Raw genomic sequence first — 16612 nt, forward strand, 5'->3', positions numbered from 1 at the left:
GTTAAGAGTGCTGCCGCTGACCCTGTTTGCCTTCCATAGTTCAGTTGTAGTGCCGAAATTTGCACCCTGCCAGATTATGCACCCCCTGGTATTGGTAGGTTTAGGAGTAGGTGTGGGGGAGGGGTTAGGATTAGGGGTGGGGTTGGGATTAGGCAATCACTTACCGAAATCAACGTAGGGATAGTTACCCATTCCCATTTTCTTATTTCGGCACAACACCGTTCCTAGCCGGTGTCATGTCTACTCTCTTGCTGAAAGCGTTGTAGGGATTGTTGCCCATTTTCTTTTTTTTATTTCGGTGCGAGCCTAAAATTATTTATAGTGTATTATCGGATTTATAGTTCTTTGACAGATTAAGAAATTATTTTGTATTAACGCGTTTTTAGAACAGCTATGTGAAGTTGGCCGATATGTTTTTTGCAAACTGCTTCACGTGTGCAGATTCTAAGATATTCTGTAAACGGTCCAAGAAAAGAGTAACCACAGGACTTAAATTCGCAGAGGAGCAGCTTCTGCGACACGGATGGGAAAAAGGTCAAATCAGAACAGATTTTAGGACCAGCGCAGGTGGTTTTATACATCACAAACCCTGTTTATGTTACTGTGTAACTCAGTTTCTTAACTTTCATATAGATATAAACAATTCTCCTGCATAATCTTTGGAATATCCATGTAAATGGACTGACACGTGCCAAGTCTGTTTGGTGATGCTAATATTTAGACTTGTGTTGTAGGTAAAGGTCTGGGAAGATCAGAGAATGGCATTTCAGAAGCTATTAAAGTCAAAATTAAGTGTAATAAAGGAGGGGTGAGTAGAGAACATCTTTTTGTTTTTAGATAATTGCATTGAATACAGCATGTGGGCAGTTGACAACATGGAAATTACGTTTGTTTATAAACATTTATTGTTGTGTATAATGGACAGTTACGGTGCTCTAACTGTTTCACCATCCTATTCCTAACCCATGTCAGTTTCCTAATGCCAGATAAAAAAACCCCAGTATGTATCATAATTATACATGAATTAGAAATGCTGTCAAAAACAGTTTAGGTAAAGTGTAGCATATCTCTCTACAGGTCAATAGTTTTTACATACCTAGCTTTGGAGATTTTAAGTTACCAGCCGTTATAGCATTTATGCACATTATAATTTAGAAGACACTTATCCAAAGTCACTTACAAACAAAGAACATAAGCAATTTGTTGCAAAGCCAACACTATTCATAGTGCATTAGAAAGCTAGATTGCAGAGGTGAAATGCAGAAAAGAAGAGTTTTTTTGTAGTTTGTCTGTGATTTGAAGACAATCTGACTCCTCAAGTAAATACAAAAAATTATTTAAGTTGTAAAAAAAAAAAAAAAAAAGTAATTGAAGCAAATTATAGCAAACTGGGTTTTGTGTGAATGAGGGCGTTTGTGTTTTTGGCTCATCTGGTGTTGTCATTGTGGTTTAGAATGGTGCGGTGGTGAAGAAGTCAGATGACAGCAATGATGGATTGATCTCCAACAAGAAGCCACGCAAGGCTCCGCAAGCCAAATCCATGCTCTATGGATGCTTTGTCAAGGTACAAATAATAAATGAAAAAAAAAAACACCAGTGATTTAGTATTTGGATTGTGCAGTTGTTGTAAATTCGTCTTTCTTCGTTCTTAGTAAGCTACGCTGCTGTCAGGTGAGGAGAATCCAGAAAAAAAACCTCTGATTCCGATGACAGCAGCAGCAGTTCTGATGATGAGGACCAGAAACTGGATCTTTCCAGCACGACCAAGTATGAGCTGCCAATATTACAAAATTCTGACACATACCTTATAGTTTTTATCAGATATTTATAATTTTTTTTTGTTATATACTATCATTCTGCACTAAACATGCACTATCAAATGTTCCTTACTGTGGCATGCAGAAGCAATATATGTTCAGAAGATCAGTTATGCTTACAGGCCAGCTCAAATCTGTATTCTGTCTGTTTCTTTTAAGACTATCAGATGCAGATCTGCTCAGAGCTTGCGGAGGACGAACAGCACACAAGTAGGCTCTGATCTCTTCAGATTTGCACTGTGATGCATCCTAATCTGTTATCTTTACATCAGTTCACGTTAATCAAACTGGTTTAAATTGTAATACTAGAACTTCTAGCATTTAATCATTTCCATCATCACATTTGAGCAGGACATGAATCATAGATAGCGTAATATTATCAACGCAGTGTTATTTTAGTATAAGTTGTATTGTAAATAACTTAATTGAGCACTTTATATTTTTTGATTTTTTATTTTTGTCATTTTTAAATTATTTATTTTTTACTAGATTTCTTTTTGTGTGTGTGTGTGTAATCTTAGTATTTAAATTATTACCAAGGCAACAATTCTAATTTTATAAAAAGTGTATACATATATATATATATATAGAGAGAGAGAGAGAGAGAGAGAGAGAGAGTGATCCAAGGTGATATGAGAAAAAAATAGTCCAAGGTGGATGATGAGATGAGACGGCCGACACAGATGAGTTCAGTGAGGATTCCATGGACACACAGAACAAACAGCCACAGGAGGGCATTATCGAGCTTCGACAAGCCTCTGACAGTGCCTCCAAAAGGAAAAAGAAATCCTCTATGGAGCACTACTAAGATGTGGATAACTCAACTAATGCGATGACGAGAACAGAGGACACTAGCAGTGAAGCACAGATAATGGACACACAAATGGAAGGACAGGAGAACAACACGAATTTATTAAAAAAGAAGCAAAGCAAAAAGGAGGAGCAGGAGGTGGTAGAAAATGTGCAGTTTGAGGAGTCTGTGCCAAAGAAAAAGAAAAAAAGAGCAAAGAGTGAACTCTTTAGCATGCTGCTAAACTCACTACAAACACAAGCTGATCAGAATCTGGGCTGCTGATGAAATGCAAGGATCAGTTCTCCAGTATCAGACTATTAGCTGTTCAGATCACACTCGTATTTATTCTATCATGATCGATTTTTAAAGTTTGAGACCCACGGGTGACATGAAATGTTTTTAATGGACTGATTTGTGAGACATTTGTGTAATGCATATTAAATGGCATATCCACAATGACAAAAATGTGATGAACTGTGAACAGCTTGAAGTGATTTGTGTGGAACTTGAAGAACTGCTAACAAATCAAACTTCAAATGAATTGGAAAATAAAGTTATTCTTGAGATTGTTGTGTTTTTTGTCTTCTGCTCATATTGGGTTTGGTTGGGCTTGAAGGAAGTTTGGTCATGTGAAGACATCCATTTCGCCGATCCATCTATTGTACATGTGACATCTTGTTGATATCCAGCTTTTCAGTGGCTTTTTGCTGCTCCATGAGGGCCACTGAGCAAGAATCTGAAAGAAAAATAGGGAAAGCATCAGATTTTAAATTGTAACTGATTTACTATTGTATTTTTTTTTATTATTTTGTTTTATTGATATTTTTTTTCATGGTTTATCAAAAGGCAAATTGTTTTGAATTAAAAAGGAAACTAATATTTATACTTTTTATATAAATTCTGCCTGTTACTACTGTAAAAATACAAAATTGAAGTTTAGTTAATTTAAAAATTGAAAGCTATTTGATTTTATATATCAAATAACTCTTCGGTGGGCATATTTTTAGACGTACCCTCCCTCAAGTTTGGCGCCAGTGGTCCAGACCCAAGCTGTTTCTGACTTTTCAGAGAGTCCAATCCAGTACCCATGATATTCATCATAATATGATGTGGTGTGCTGATTGATTAATTCCTGAATTCCTATTCTTACTGAAAGCGCTGACGGCTGTTAACGCAGCAAGCAGGAGGAAGCACAGCACCACAAAAAACACAGCACCTCTATAAAATCTAGGACGTCTGGATTGTGGCTTCTTTTTCTGAATGAGAATTATAATATTTTTAACACAACATTAAAAAAAAAATATACTACAAAAAAAAATTAAACATTTAAAAAATTAAAAAAAATTAAAAAAAAACAAAAAAACAATAATTAATAAAGTCATAAAAAATGACAGTAGTCCTCTATACAATTATGAGAGTAGTTACCTCCTCACTATAGATCATTTTCATCCTGCCATCCATCCTGATTATCAGATAACTATTGTCTGATGTAATGCCAGCATCTTGCCACAAGAGGGGGCAGTAAATTAATGTGACAAAATGTAGTAAACATCAGGAATTACAATGATTGTTCAGCCAAAAATGAAAATTCAGTCATTATTTACCCTCATGTTGTTCCAAACAGACAGTCTCGGTCAGCACTCTTTTTACTGTATAGAAAAAAAGATGCACTGAAAGTAAATGGTGACTGAGGATGACAGTTCTTAACATTCTGCCTAATATCTCCACAGGAGAAAGAAAGTATTACAGGTCTGGAAGTAATCCAGCAGTGGTAGAGTTAACTCCCCAAATTACATCACTCTCGCATTCTGTCCATCCACCCCTCCTCCTTAACTCCTTCGCCCTCCCCCTTCTCATTGTCTATGAAAAGGAGGGTCTTTCTCTCCCCTGTCCATTCAGCCGCTGGGCACTGAGACTGTGGTTCAGACCTCACCCTCAAGCCTGTCATTATAATCACTTAGCAGCCACAAAGACCTCCAGCCCTTCACAGCCTCTGTGCACTGTTCTAGTGAGACTTAACACTTTCCACCACTCTAAGATGGAGCTTTTGGGTGCCCGACTGCCCTTCACCCAGTTTCAGGAGGAAAAGTACCAGATGCTGGAGCTGAACCAGCGTCTCGAATCATACTTAGGCCGTGTGAAGCTTCTGGAGGAGGAAAACCAGCTACTGCGAGAGGAGATCCACACTCTCAAGAGCAGCAGGGAACCACCAGGCCAGCGCAAAGCTCAAGAGGAGGCTCTCAGCCAGACCAGGAGGATGTTGGAGGATGCCTGGAGGAAGAAAGACTGTGTGGAACTGGAAGTGGAGAACTTGATGGAGTATATAGAGGAGGTGAGTATTCAAAGACAGAAGGTGAAGAACGCTCAGGCTGAGGCACAGAGAAAACTCATGGAGAGCAGGAAGGAGCTGGAAGAGGAGCATAGAGCTCAGATTTGGCTTAGAGAGAAGGTTGGCCAACTTGAGAAAGACCTCTTGCTACAGATGCAAGTTCACGAGGAGAACATGGAAACCATGCAGGCCTCTCTGAAGCAGACAAAACAAGTCTTGATGGCCCCACAGCCCACTCAAACTGCCAGAATCCCAGACCTGGGACAAGAGTACAGCCACAGAGCAACTCAAGCCTGGCAGGAGGCAACCAAAAACTATCAGAGACTGGTTGGACGTCTTGAGGAAAGTCTGAACCAGGCCAAAGCTAACATGACAAAGATTCATCAAGAAAAGAGAGAAAACCAACATCAAGTTCAGCATCTGGCAAAGGAACTCGAGAGCACTAAGACTAAGAGGCAGATGTTGGAGAAGAATTTAGTGCAGCAGAAAGAAGCGCATAAACAAGAGCTTCAACATTTTCAGGTAAGAATTTAAACTTATGGACTTTGTTGTTCAACCAGTTCAGATTCTGTCTTCATTTACTCGCCCTTACCTGTAGGATATTTAAAGGAAATGTTTCATCTGTTTTTGTCCATACGATGGAAATTTTTGGGGTCCAAAACAACACTGGACCCTGCTTTTATTTCAGGTATAAAAAGTACTGAGACATTTTTCCACAGAAGACAGAAGGTCATACAGGTTTGGAACAGGACATGTATTAAACTGTGTTCTTTTAATTTTATTAAATTTCTATTGTGATTTCCCACATTCTCTTCACTTTAATATGTATTTCTGAAGAAAACATGTCTCATATCTTTGCACAGGCCCAAGTAGATGCTCTGGAGGTGGAGAAAGACAGCCTGGGGCAGCAGATAGACAGCCTGATGGTGGACAGACAAAACTTGCTGCAGGTCAAGATGTCTCTTGGACTGGAGGTGGCCACATACAGGTACCTGTCTTCAATATCATCATCAACAAACTTCAGAACCATCTTTACATGAAGTAAAATATGCATAGCTCTCTCTATTTCCCCTCTAATGGGATTACCCCGCACTGTGGGATTTTTAGTTTATGGAGGCCCAACTAATATGATCATGCATCAGTGGCTCTAAAAAGCATCTCAGGCACCCTGAGAGGGGTAACTTTAGATCAGTCAATCAGAATGGACTCTCTCCATTTCCCACCCGGCACTGACCCTGATCCATCTGCTTGGAGGAGGGGCACTGAAACGGGGGTGGGCAATTCATTCAATAACTTCCTTCAGATCTGACCGATTTATGTCTGTCGAGGGCAGACTGAAATAAATTTTGACCAAGCATTTTAGCTGTTGCTCATTTCATGGTCCTTCATATCATGAAGCTGCATTGCATTAGATGCACAGGTACTTAAGAAGTGGAGTGGGGGTTTTAAATATGTGAAGTTATTATACATTTTTTATTGCATATTGTTACAATATGATATGCATGTCTCTTTAAAGTGTTTTCGAGTTTTTTAATACATTTTTATGTAATAAAAAAAGAAAGATCCACTTTGTTTTGTTTTTTAATTGATTGTTTGATGTTTTTTATAAATTACAATACATGCATTTGGCAGGATACCTGTTACATTAAGTGTGTGTGTATGTTTGTAAATTCCAACCCTTGCAATTGTTCAGTGCTGCAGGAGGTAAATGAATTGATGCCAGACCAAATCCTGCAATGACAAATCTGATATACTATTTGCATAACAACAGAACTGAGCACAAGACTGCAGCTCAAGAACCTGACCCCATCTCATTTAACCCACCCCTCACATTAATGAAATTGCTGTGATGCTGACAGATGTTCTATTGCTTCTTTCCAGAGCTTTGCTGGACAGCGAGGGCCTGAGAATTGACAGACCAACAACAAAAAAGACCAGCTCTACTTTCTTTTTAGGTACCATTCTTTTTTAAAAAATAAATATTTATTTTTCCATTTATTTTATTATTGTTATTATTGTATTTACTTAATAGTGATGGCTATTTAGGCAATAGGAAAGTGAAAAAAAAATCTAAATATAAAAACTAATAATGGCTTTATAGAATACAGTGAACAAAATTCAGCCTATACAGATTTTTCATCTGAACAGATTTCCTTTCCCTAAATACTGCTGTGCTTCAGGCTGGTTAAATGATTAGTACCTTGTGACACTGTGTGCTTATTGCATGGTGAGGTATCTGTCTAAGCCTGTAAAACTAGCTTCCTGTGCTAGTCCCATAGGTCACTGTAGCAGATGGCTCCACTTTCCAGTAATGTAGTCATGGAAAAGCATAATGAAGATCAATACACCTCCATTACGGCTCACTCACAGTCTCATACACGACTAGTGTGTATTCTGATAACCCCCCTGGGAAGCAGATCAGGGGTCCATGTCTGTCTGTTTCATACTATCTCCATCTATCTCTTTAGCCTGGGGCTTTATCCATCAACCACATTTTTTCCAGTAGCATCATAGTTATCAGGGCATGGGACATCTGCCATATTTTGATATTTTGATGCATTACGAACAGTTTTTTTTAAGTGTATTAAAACCTTGCAGCGCAACCAGTGTAGTCAGAAATTCTAAAGAGTCGGTTCAAATACATACATCATACACAAACTATGAGACAAACTGAATTTGTTACATTGTTTACAATCCTATCTCTACATATTTTCACCCTCTCTTTTAGATACCTATAAAATTGAAGATGCAATATAATTATTTAAAACACTAAGCGTATTTGGGATTCAGAAATAGATCTGATAATCTGCCAAAGGTAGATTTGATCAAACCGGTCCCTGTCTGTGTGACAAAGCCTGCCTCACCATCTTCTTGTTTCTTGTTACAGATGTGCTCTCAAAGCCCACTGGGACCCACCCAGCCTCACAGACCACTGCTGCTTCCTGCCATGTCAGCAATACTGTGTCTACAAGTCACAGATCAATCACTCCCTCTCGCACTCTGCTGACTAGTGTGACTCCATCATGGACCCCGACTCGAGGGACTCCACAAAGAACACCAACCCGAGCCTCAGTGACAGAAAAGACAGAGGTTCATATCTCAGAGGAGACTGAGAAAGCTGCTGAGAAATCTGTGAATCATTTGCAGCAAGAGAAAGCCCATGAAGACCTGGACCATGCAACAACTCTCCCCAAAACAACTGCAGAACCAGAACCACTGTTCAAACCAGAAGATATTGAGATTCAAGAGGAGGATGAATCAAAACAGTTCCAGAAAGATGAGATGGTTGGTCAGTTGACACACTTATCAATGCAGATGCAACAGCTTCAGATTCAACCAAGTAACTTGTCCCAAACTCCAGAGACAGAAAGCTGGGCTGGTCCATTCACAGATCCTGCAGGGGTTTCAGAAGAAGGGAAGGACGAGGACACTGAAGTGTCTGTTGAAATGGCTCAAATCTCACATGCACCTAAGGTTGCTTGGGAAGAAAATAAAACCGTAGCAGAGGATGAAAAAGATGATGCCTCTGAGATGGATGTAAGATCAGAGAACATCAGTGAAAGCCACACAGATGCATATGGAGATGCAGAGAATGATAATGATACATTAAAATCTAGCCATATCAGTGTGAATACCAGTATACTGGGTCGTTCGTTCCTCGAGCAAGGAACTTTAGATTTGGAGGGTGATTTTGGCTATCACAAAGATTTAATGAAGGTAGATGAACAGGACAATGTGAGTAATATTAGTGAGGAGGTAACAGAGCAAATGGACAGTGAAACTGAGGCAGCGATTGATTCGATCAATGAGTGGGATAGACAAGAAGGAACTGAACCACAGAATGAGACGAAAGTGATGAGCCCTGATTCTGAGGTGGAAGAAGAGGATGAAATGAACATTAACACTAACATGAAGGATGAAACAGATGAAAATGTGACTGAAAGAGAAGAAGAAGAGATAGTCGTGATTAAGAGTGACATTTCTGTGCAAGATGAAGGTGTAGATCATCAGGAGAGTTTAGAGAAGACTGTACCACCAACTGAATCCCATTCAGATCAGACAGTAAATGAGGAAGATCCTTCACCTGATGAATCTGAGGAAGAAGAAGAGAACCAAGGTGAAGAGGATGATTCCCCAAACATATCAGCCTCGTGGAGAACCGATCCTGGCGAGTGTGACAGCTACAGTCAGGAGAACACGCTAGCAGACACTCGGCCTTTGATTCATTATAAGAGTGACGAAGAAACAGATGGGAACGTGCAAGCCTCGCACCTCATCGGTGAGACCAGTGACAGTGAGGATGAGAAAGAAAGAATGGAAGGAAGCCACTGGAATGAGAGTGCCTCCAAACGCTTCAACACCATGGAGGATCTCACAGAAGAACCAGACATGGAGGTCACTGGAGAGATGATGACGGATGATGTTTCTAAAGAAGAAGCCCTAGATGGTGATAAGGCACGCCTGATGCTTCAAAGTAATTTTGAAGTCCATCAAAGTTTGGACATGGTGGAGAAAGAAAGTGCAAGAATTGAGCTCAAGGGAAACCTGGAAGATGATAGTGATGTTATGACAGAGATGAGGAAAGATGAAGATCATGATGTCAAGGTTTATGACCAACCACAACTGACTGAAAACCAGCATATACATACCGAACAACCTGAGGATGAAACAGTCCATTCATATGAAAGTCAAGAACAAGTTGATATGGACCATCCAATCTCATTCCCTGAAACATCCCAGCAGCTTAAAAACTCCTTTGAAACTCAATCTACTCTGAGCATGTTCCAAGATACAGCTGCAACCAAAGAACCAGAAGATCTTCTGGAAGTTTCCATGCACACCAACATAGATCTCACAGACAGTCGCTCTTTGGAGAGTGAAATAAACAGTCAACCAGACAACATGACATCAGACATTCCCAACTCAGACCAGGAAGAGGGCAAGAGCTCAGAAGATGAGTCTCCAAATGCCAGCCAGTGCTTTCAGAACACAAGCCTTTTAGCAGCGGCTACTCTCAATGAGCAGCCATTAACCTTTACTAATGGAGTCACCGAGGCTGATTCTGTGTCTGATGTCATCCATTTGCCTGAAGAAGTGCTCAGTAAGGAGAAGAACACTGAAGAGCCTAAAGCCCCTCAGATTGATGAGTGGGAGAAATCAAACATCTGGGGCAAAAGCACAAATGCTACAGATGCAGCTGAGATCACACACACATTAAGTGTGGATGAAAACACAGGCGTTTTCCCAGTAAACGAGAATTTAGAAATTCCAAATAAAATGCCAAGTTTAGCGGAAAACATCTTTGGAAAATTTGAAGAAAGGACAGCGGAGAGCCTTTCAGAAAAAGTGCTGACTGTGATGGATTTCGAGAGCAACAATTCAGGAGAGGAGGAGGAATTTCAGTCAAAGGAAAAGAAAGGTGAGATTCATAGCTTTTTCAGCACTAGCATGAAGGAAGATTTCTGGAGTGAGGGAAAAATGGAGATGGCAGCTTCTTATGACCCTGCCAAGACTGAAGACTTAAACCAGGCTTTGGTCTCTGGAGAGGAATGGAGAGATATGGAGGGAATGCCAACAGCAAATGGAAGTCCTAAAGAAAAGATGGACATCCTCAAAGGCCAGGATGAGAGGCATAAAGATGAACAGCCAATGCAAGGCAAGACGGTCCTATCTGATGACTCTGTTGATGAGGGGGATTCCTGGTCCTCTGGTGATGAGTAATAGCTTTGTCCGATGGTGATTTAGACCATTTAAGACTAAACCAAAAACATAAAAATGTAGTGATGTCATTTAAATGGATGGACAGATATATTACTACTAAGCCAAAATGAAAATTTATGGTGGAAGACAGCAACAAAAACACCTTCATACGTTCAAAGAAATTAAACTAGACAAGATTGCTCAGCGCAGTGTGTGTAATTGTACAATGTGATCTCTGTAATGTGAGTTAACAGCCTGGCATAATGTGCCAGCTGTCGTCTCGGGATAACAAAGCATTGTACAGCCACGGGCAGTAAGGAATCTTAAAGATTAACTATGAAGCTTTACTTCATGCTTGTTGTTTCTGTACTAATTAGACCAGCTTTTCAATGCCTTTCATCTGTCAGTGTTAAAAATAAAACACCTTTGTGTATTTGCACTGATGTATGTTACAATGGAAAAACAATATGGATTAAAATTTTACAATTTTAATAAAAAGTAAAATAGCAAATAATTTGAGTTGGTGTTTTCTTTTATTATTATTTTTAAGTGTCCAATTTTGATCAATAATTGCATGACCACACAACAGTTGACACCTTTTCTGAGTTTTAAACATACATTTAAAGATAGATTTCAAGTTCTAGGTTTTGATTTATAAAGTTCTAAGTTTTATTCATCCAACCATTTCAGTTTCAGTGCATCAGAACTCCAGTTGAACAGGCTGGATCATAAATCACACTGGGATTTGCAGCCAAGCGCTGGTAACCACACAATACTGGTCTGAGAGAAAGAGGCCACACTAGAAGCAGGAAAGAATAAGGAACAATAAATAATAGATGAGATCACCTCCTCATTTCCCTCTGTATGCACACTGGCTCTCTGGTGCCACTGACGGGGGGTGTAATGGGACAATGACAGCTATACTGGATGAACACATCAGCACTTTAACCAACACCACTTTGACCAGAACATGCAGCTAGATAGAAACTGATGGCATAATATCCTGTATAAAATAAAATAAAAGCTCTTATTCTTCAAAAGGTTAAAACTTCTATTCTTAATCCAATCAAACAGCTAGTCAGATGACCCACAAATACAAGCAGGATTTACAGGGTCTTTTGGGAGCTAAAACAAAAGCGAGTCTGGGCAGCAGCTGGGAGGTCAGATGCTTCAACACCTGTTTCATGTGGAAGAGGATGCCACACAATCGTTCCTGATGCAACAGCCTGCAACTGCATAACCAGCTTAATGAAGTGAAGATCTGATCCTGTTGAAATGACAGAGGTTATTATTTAAATCTGATCTCGATGGCATTCACAAGTCTCAATGTAAGCGCTATTTGAGTGGAATGACCACAGAATCCGGAGACCACGGCGCTACAAATAAATCTCAATAAGCCTGAAATGTGTTCAGAGGCTGAGTGACATTCAGTTCTCTCTGCTTCCTTTACCATCTGTCTTTGTTATTGATTGTTATTGATTATCAATGTCAGATAGTGAGTGACTGAGTGTTTTAAAGATTAGACAAGACCCAACATTCATCTTCATTCTTTTAGCTTCCACATTCTAATGCAAATGCGTGACAAATCATTACTAATACTTGTTCATGCTGTTCTTTCCTCTACCAAAAATGATGTCGCTTTCTCGAGAATGACGTCATCAATGAACTTTGGTTAGTTCAAGTATTACAAAACAGGATTTACTGTAAAGTGACAAATGAAATTGACTAAACAGGAAAACCTTTATGAAATGATTACCATTAATAGCTAAATTAGGAAAACAAAAACAAACAAACAATTAAATGTTCTTAATAATCTGTCATTTTTAATGTCATGAGTAAAAAAAATAAATTTTGTAAAGAAACAATTTTCAGCATTTTCAGCCAATTTCACAAATGATTACATTGATAAAACATGGCATTTTTAAGAAGATGACTGAAATAGTATTTTCGATAAGTATTTTTAGTATAGGGCAGGGATCCTCAAATCTGGCCCACAAGATCCACTTTCCTGCAGAGTTTAGCTTTAACCCTAATCAAACACACCTGAGCATGTTAATCAATGTTTTCAGGATCATAGGAAAATCACAGGTAGGTGAGTTTGATCAGGTGACCATATTTTCTTCAATAATCTTACAGAGCTAGCAAAATGAATAAAAATTGTGATGTTGCAATAAACAAACCTAAATAATATAATTAGGCCTATGTTTCAAAATTGTGAGTTAAATATTTTTTATCCATATTATTAATGTATAAGGGCAAACAAATGACCCCTATAAATATAAAATTTAAATATAAATAAATAAATTAAAATATATAATAGAAAACCAAATAGAAATGAACCCATAAGCTGGTAGTAATTTTTTATTTTTAAATCTAGAAAACATACACCGCATTGTAATTGATCCCACTGCCTGAGGGAAGAGAATACCAGCTGATTATAAAGACAAAGATATTGATCAAACATCTCAGGAATGATTTTGGATATTTTACAATGATATCTTATTGCATTGAGAGATTCCACATTGATTTGCCAATCTGTGCTATATGCATCCAGATTTGTCTCTTTTGAGTAATTCTAGTGGGGTCTGTTTAAGCAATGTGCATTTGTTTGCTTGCTTCATATTCTCAGTCCTCAGGCAAACAGTATCCTGCTGGAGAGCTGAATCAACTGTTATAAATAATACAATGAAACTATTGTAGAGCACAATTACTGTCAATCAATACATAAATTGACATTTACATTGTTAAGGATGACGGGGGTTTTCTGTAGGATGATATGGTTTGTGTCTGAGTGCATTAGGAAAAACAGGTTGACTTTGCCATCCAATAAGTGGGGACCTGTTACAAACAGAAGCTCAGTGGTTGCACCAGAAGCCACAACTGACAAACTCAGCTGACGCTGTGCTCAGATGAACAGAATGTCATTGAAGAATGGTCCGAGTTCAATGCCTGCTCCTCCAAAAGACACATGCACAAGACACACTCACACTCAAGGTCAAGTCACTGTGCCTGAATCACCGTGATCTGTTGATCAACTATTTGTGGTTTTTATTTCCAACAACAAACCCAGTGTCTCTATAAGGGGAAACACATTCTTACATAATTAGATAACACCCAAAGTTTTACCTCAAAGTCGTCGAAATTTGGGTTCAAATAAACCTGTGTTAAAATTAAAATTAACCTGGAGACCCGGATTTCCTCTGAACAAGCACATATGTGTATTATATAACTAGGTACACTATAAAACTGAATCAATGAGAGGGGAAAATTATTTAAAATTGAGAATTTTAGCAGCAGTGTTGACGTGAAGTGAAAGGCTGACATCTAGCGGCCAGATATGAAAACGCAACAGCGCATTTTAATTGACAAGATGCTATTACAAAAGAAAAGGCCAGAACTGTCCTCAAGTTTTAAAAAGTATGTGAAAATTATATGTGACATTTATAATGTTACAGAAAAATCTATTACAAATAAATTCTTATTAGTTTATATTCAGAAAAGAATCATGAGAAAGAAAAAAATATATAACATTAAGCAGCTCAACCGTTGTCAACTTTGAACACGAGATAGAAAACTGGAGTAATGGCTGCTAAAAAACTCAGTAAAAAAATTACATTTTGAAATATATTAACATTGAAAACTTCTTTAAAATTATAACAATATTTCACATTACTATTTTTATTGTATTTTTGATGAGTTCAACGTAGCCTTGGTTAGCGTAAGAGGCTTCTTAAAAGACGTACACAAAAATAAAATAAAAATTCCTACCAATGTCAAATTTTAAGCATTTACTTTTAGGGTGTGTAAGACTTTATTGTTTGAAAGACATCACTACTTGCTTTCTTGCTACTTTATGATTAAAACTGATTACTTGTTTTTCTTTACTTTAGAGAAGTGTCTAAATGAATATGTAAATATACATCTAATGAGTGAACAAACAAGACAAACCACAAAGAAACTTGTAAAAGATAGACTCACACTTCTGTGTAGGTCAACTTGTCTATTTAATATATAAAATACAACATACGCAAAAGGGGAGGGTCATAAAGGACAATGGATACTTTGGTACAAACACTCCACACACTCTTTTGTAAAAGCAGTATAGAATTTGTAATAACATATCAGTGCATACTTTGTTTATGAAAATATACACAAATTGTATATCATTCTCCGAAAACAACAGAACTTTTTTTTTTAATAATTTTTTTGTCTTTTTTTATTTTTTACAACAAAACTCAAAGCAGACTAGCCGAACACAATATATTAGCTATAATTTTTCTTTTTTAAACTTTTTTCTTCAATTTCTATTCTAGTTTTGTGTTGTATATTCTTATCGAAATGACATTTCAGTTTATTTATAATACGACTCATTCTTTGCTTGTCTGACGCCCATGCATTGTGTCTGATCAGAATAAATTAAACGTGTGGATGTCCCACCTTAACTATGTGAAGATACTATTGTACAGTTGACTAAAAATTGCAGCATTGAACTGGTCATTCTATCAAACCTGTTTTATCGCTTCCCTCAATTAGCAATAAGTACTAATATTACTACAACGGTTTTGTTTTACCTAATAAATCGTGCAATATTAGTAACACCCCTTTGAAGAAAAAAAAAAAAGAAAATATATTTATATAATATTTATATATAATAAAATCAAATCAAATGAAAATAGGATGCCTAACCTACACAAAAAAAAAAAAAAAAAAAAAAAAAAAAAATGCAGAAAATAAAAACCGTCTCTCTAAATTTATCATTATTATTACCATCTGTGATGACAACCATAATGGTAATGATAATCATCATAACAATTATAATAAAAACAGACAATAAAACTGTCACCAGCACAAATTAACACGAGAAAAAGTATGTGAGAATCTCTAGACATCATACAAAGGGAATACGGGGGCCAAAGTGAACTATTCACCAGACGATTGTCTTTTCTTTGATTACTCAGATTCCTAATTTTATCACGATGTCCTTGCGAGAGCTTTTCGTATGTTGCCTTAGCCTTAAAATCAACACAGCCAGTGCTTCAACTTCGACCATCCCAGGTGCATCGCTTTACAGTCAGCGGCCTTCTCATCTTATAAACATACACAGAAATCACTGCATTTGTTCAAAGCTCAGGACACAACAGTCTTTAAGTCAACAGGTGCGCTGCAGAGGCCTCACTCTGCTATGATGCAGTTCTAGAAAACATCCGCCCAGTAGCTCTAGAACCTCAGTCGTTACCTCAGGGATACCAACGCAGGTCTGTGATGAGTCCCAACAAACACTTACTCTCCCGGTACTGCATCCATCATGTATGTGTGTGTGTGTGTGTGTATGTGTGGAATCTGCTTTAACAAAAGGTGGGTCACCTGTTGAGGTGAAATGAAATGGCTTCTGTCTTCCTCTGTGAGTGAAAGAGTGGGAAAAAAGGAGAGAAAGAATAGATACAAGAGGATGAAGGAAGAGAGAGGCGTGTCTCACCTTGAATATAAATACACTAACACTTAAACCCATCTTTTTTTTAGAGGGGAATATGCCATATTTGAAATCATTTTGAACCCCATTTCCCTTTAGCACTATCTTCACTTAATCTGTCATCATTTTTCAAAATCGTCACAGAAACATCCTTCATCTTTGTCACTTAGAGAATACACTAATGCACAGAAAACTATTTGTGTACATAATTGTCACATCTGCAACACGTGTAAAGCCTAATCTAGATTTCAGTACAACATTCTTTTTTCTTTGTTGTCTTTTTTCTTTTCTTTTTTACAAAACGTGACGTATTTCTTCTATTATTGTTTACGGTTAAACAGGTGAAGTGCAATAAGCAAAGATCTCACAAAAAGTAATAAACAAAACATCCTTCCCTGAATGCTTTAAATGTCTTATAGGTGAAAGGAGGCTGTATTCCCTTCGAAGCTGTCGGGGAAATCGTTGTTCCTGTTAGGGTGTAAAAAGACGGATAATCAGTCAAA

At 37.8% G+C, this 16612-nt stretch overlaps 1 protein-coding gene and 1 pseudogene across 1 annotated transcript; both read left to right on the top strand.

The window, feature by feature from the left end:
• The first annotated feature begins 224 nt into the window (after positions 1–224).
• Positions 225–2397, top strand: LOC109092700 (annotated as a pseudogene).
• A 1920-nt stretch (positions 2398–4317) lies between these two features.
• LOC122139988 (nestin-like) lies at positions 4318–11150 on the top strand. The gene is made up of 4 exons (XM_042741141.1): positions 4318–5461; positions 5803–5927; positions 6821–6894; positions 7827–11150. Exons 1-4 carry the CDS (start codon positions 4649–4651, stop codon positions 10658–10660), a joined length of 3846 nt encoding a protein of 1281 aa, XP_042597075.1. The 5' UTR covers positions 4318–4648; the 3' UTR covers positions 10661–11150.
• Positions 11151–16612: the final 5462 nt, after the last annotated feature.

Source organism: Cyprinus carpio, chromosome B16, assembly GCF_018340385.1.
Source record: "Cyprinus carpio isolate SPL01 chromosome B16, ASM1834038v1, whole genome shotgun sequence".
In the NCBI taxonomy this organism is placed as follows: Eukaryota; Metazoa; Chordata; class Actinopteri; order Cypriniformes; family Cyprinidae; genus Cyprinus; species Cyprinus carpio.

Coding starts and splice junctions, on each gene's coding strand:
- LOC122139988 (XM_042741141.1), top strand. CDS start 4,649: ATGGAGCTTTTGGGTGCCCGACTGCCCTTCACCCAGTTTCAGGAGGAA. Junction 5,462..5,802: donor AAGAGCTTCAACATTTTCAG/GTAAGAATTTAA, acceptor ATCTTTGCACAG/GCCCAAGTAGATGCTCTGGA. Junction 5,928..6,820: donor CTGGAGGTGGCCACATACAG/GTACCTGTCTTC, acceptor GCTTCTTTCCAG/AGCTTTGCTGGACAGCGAGG.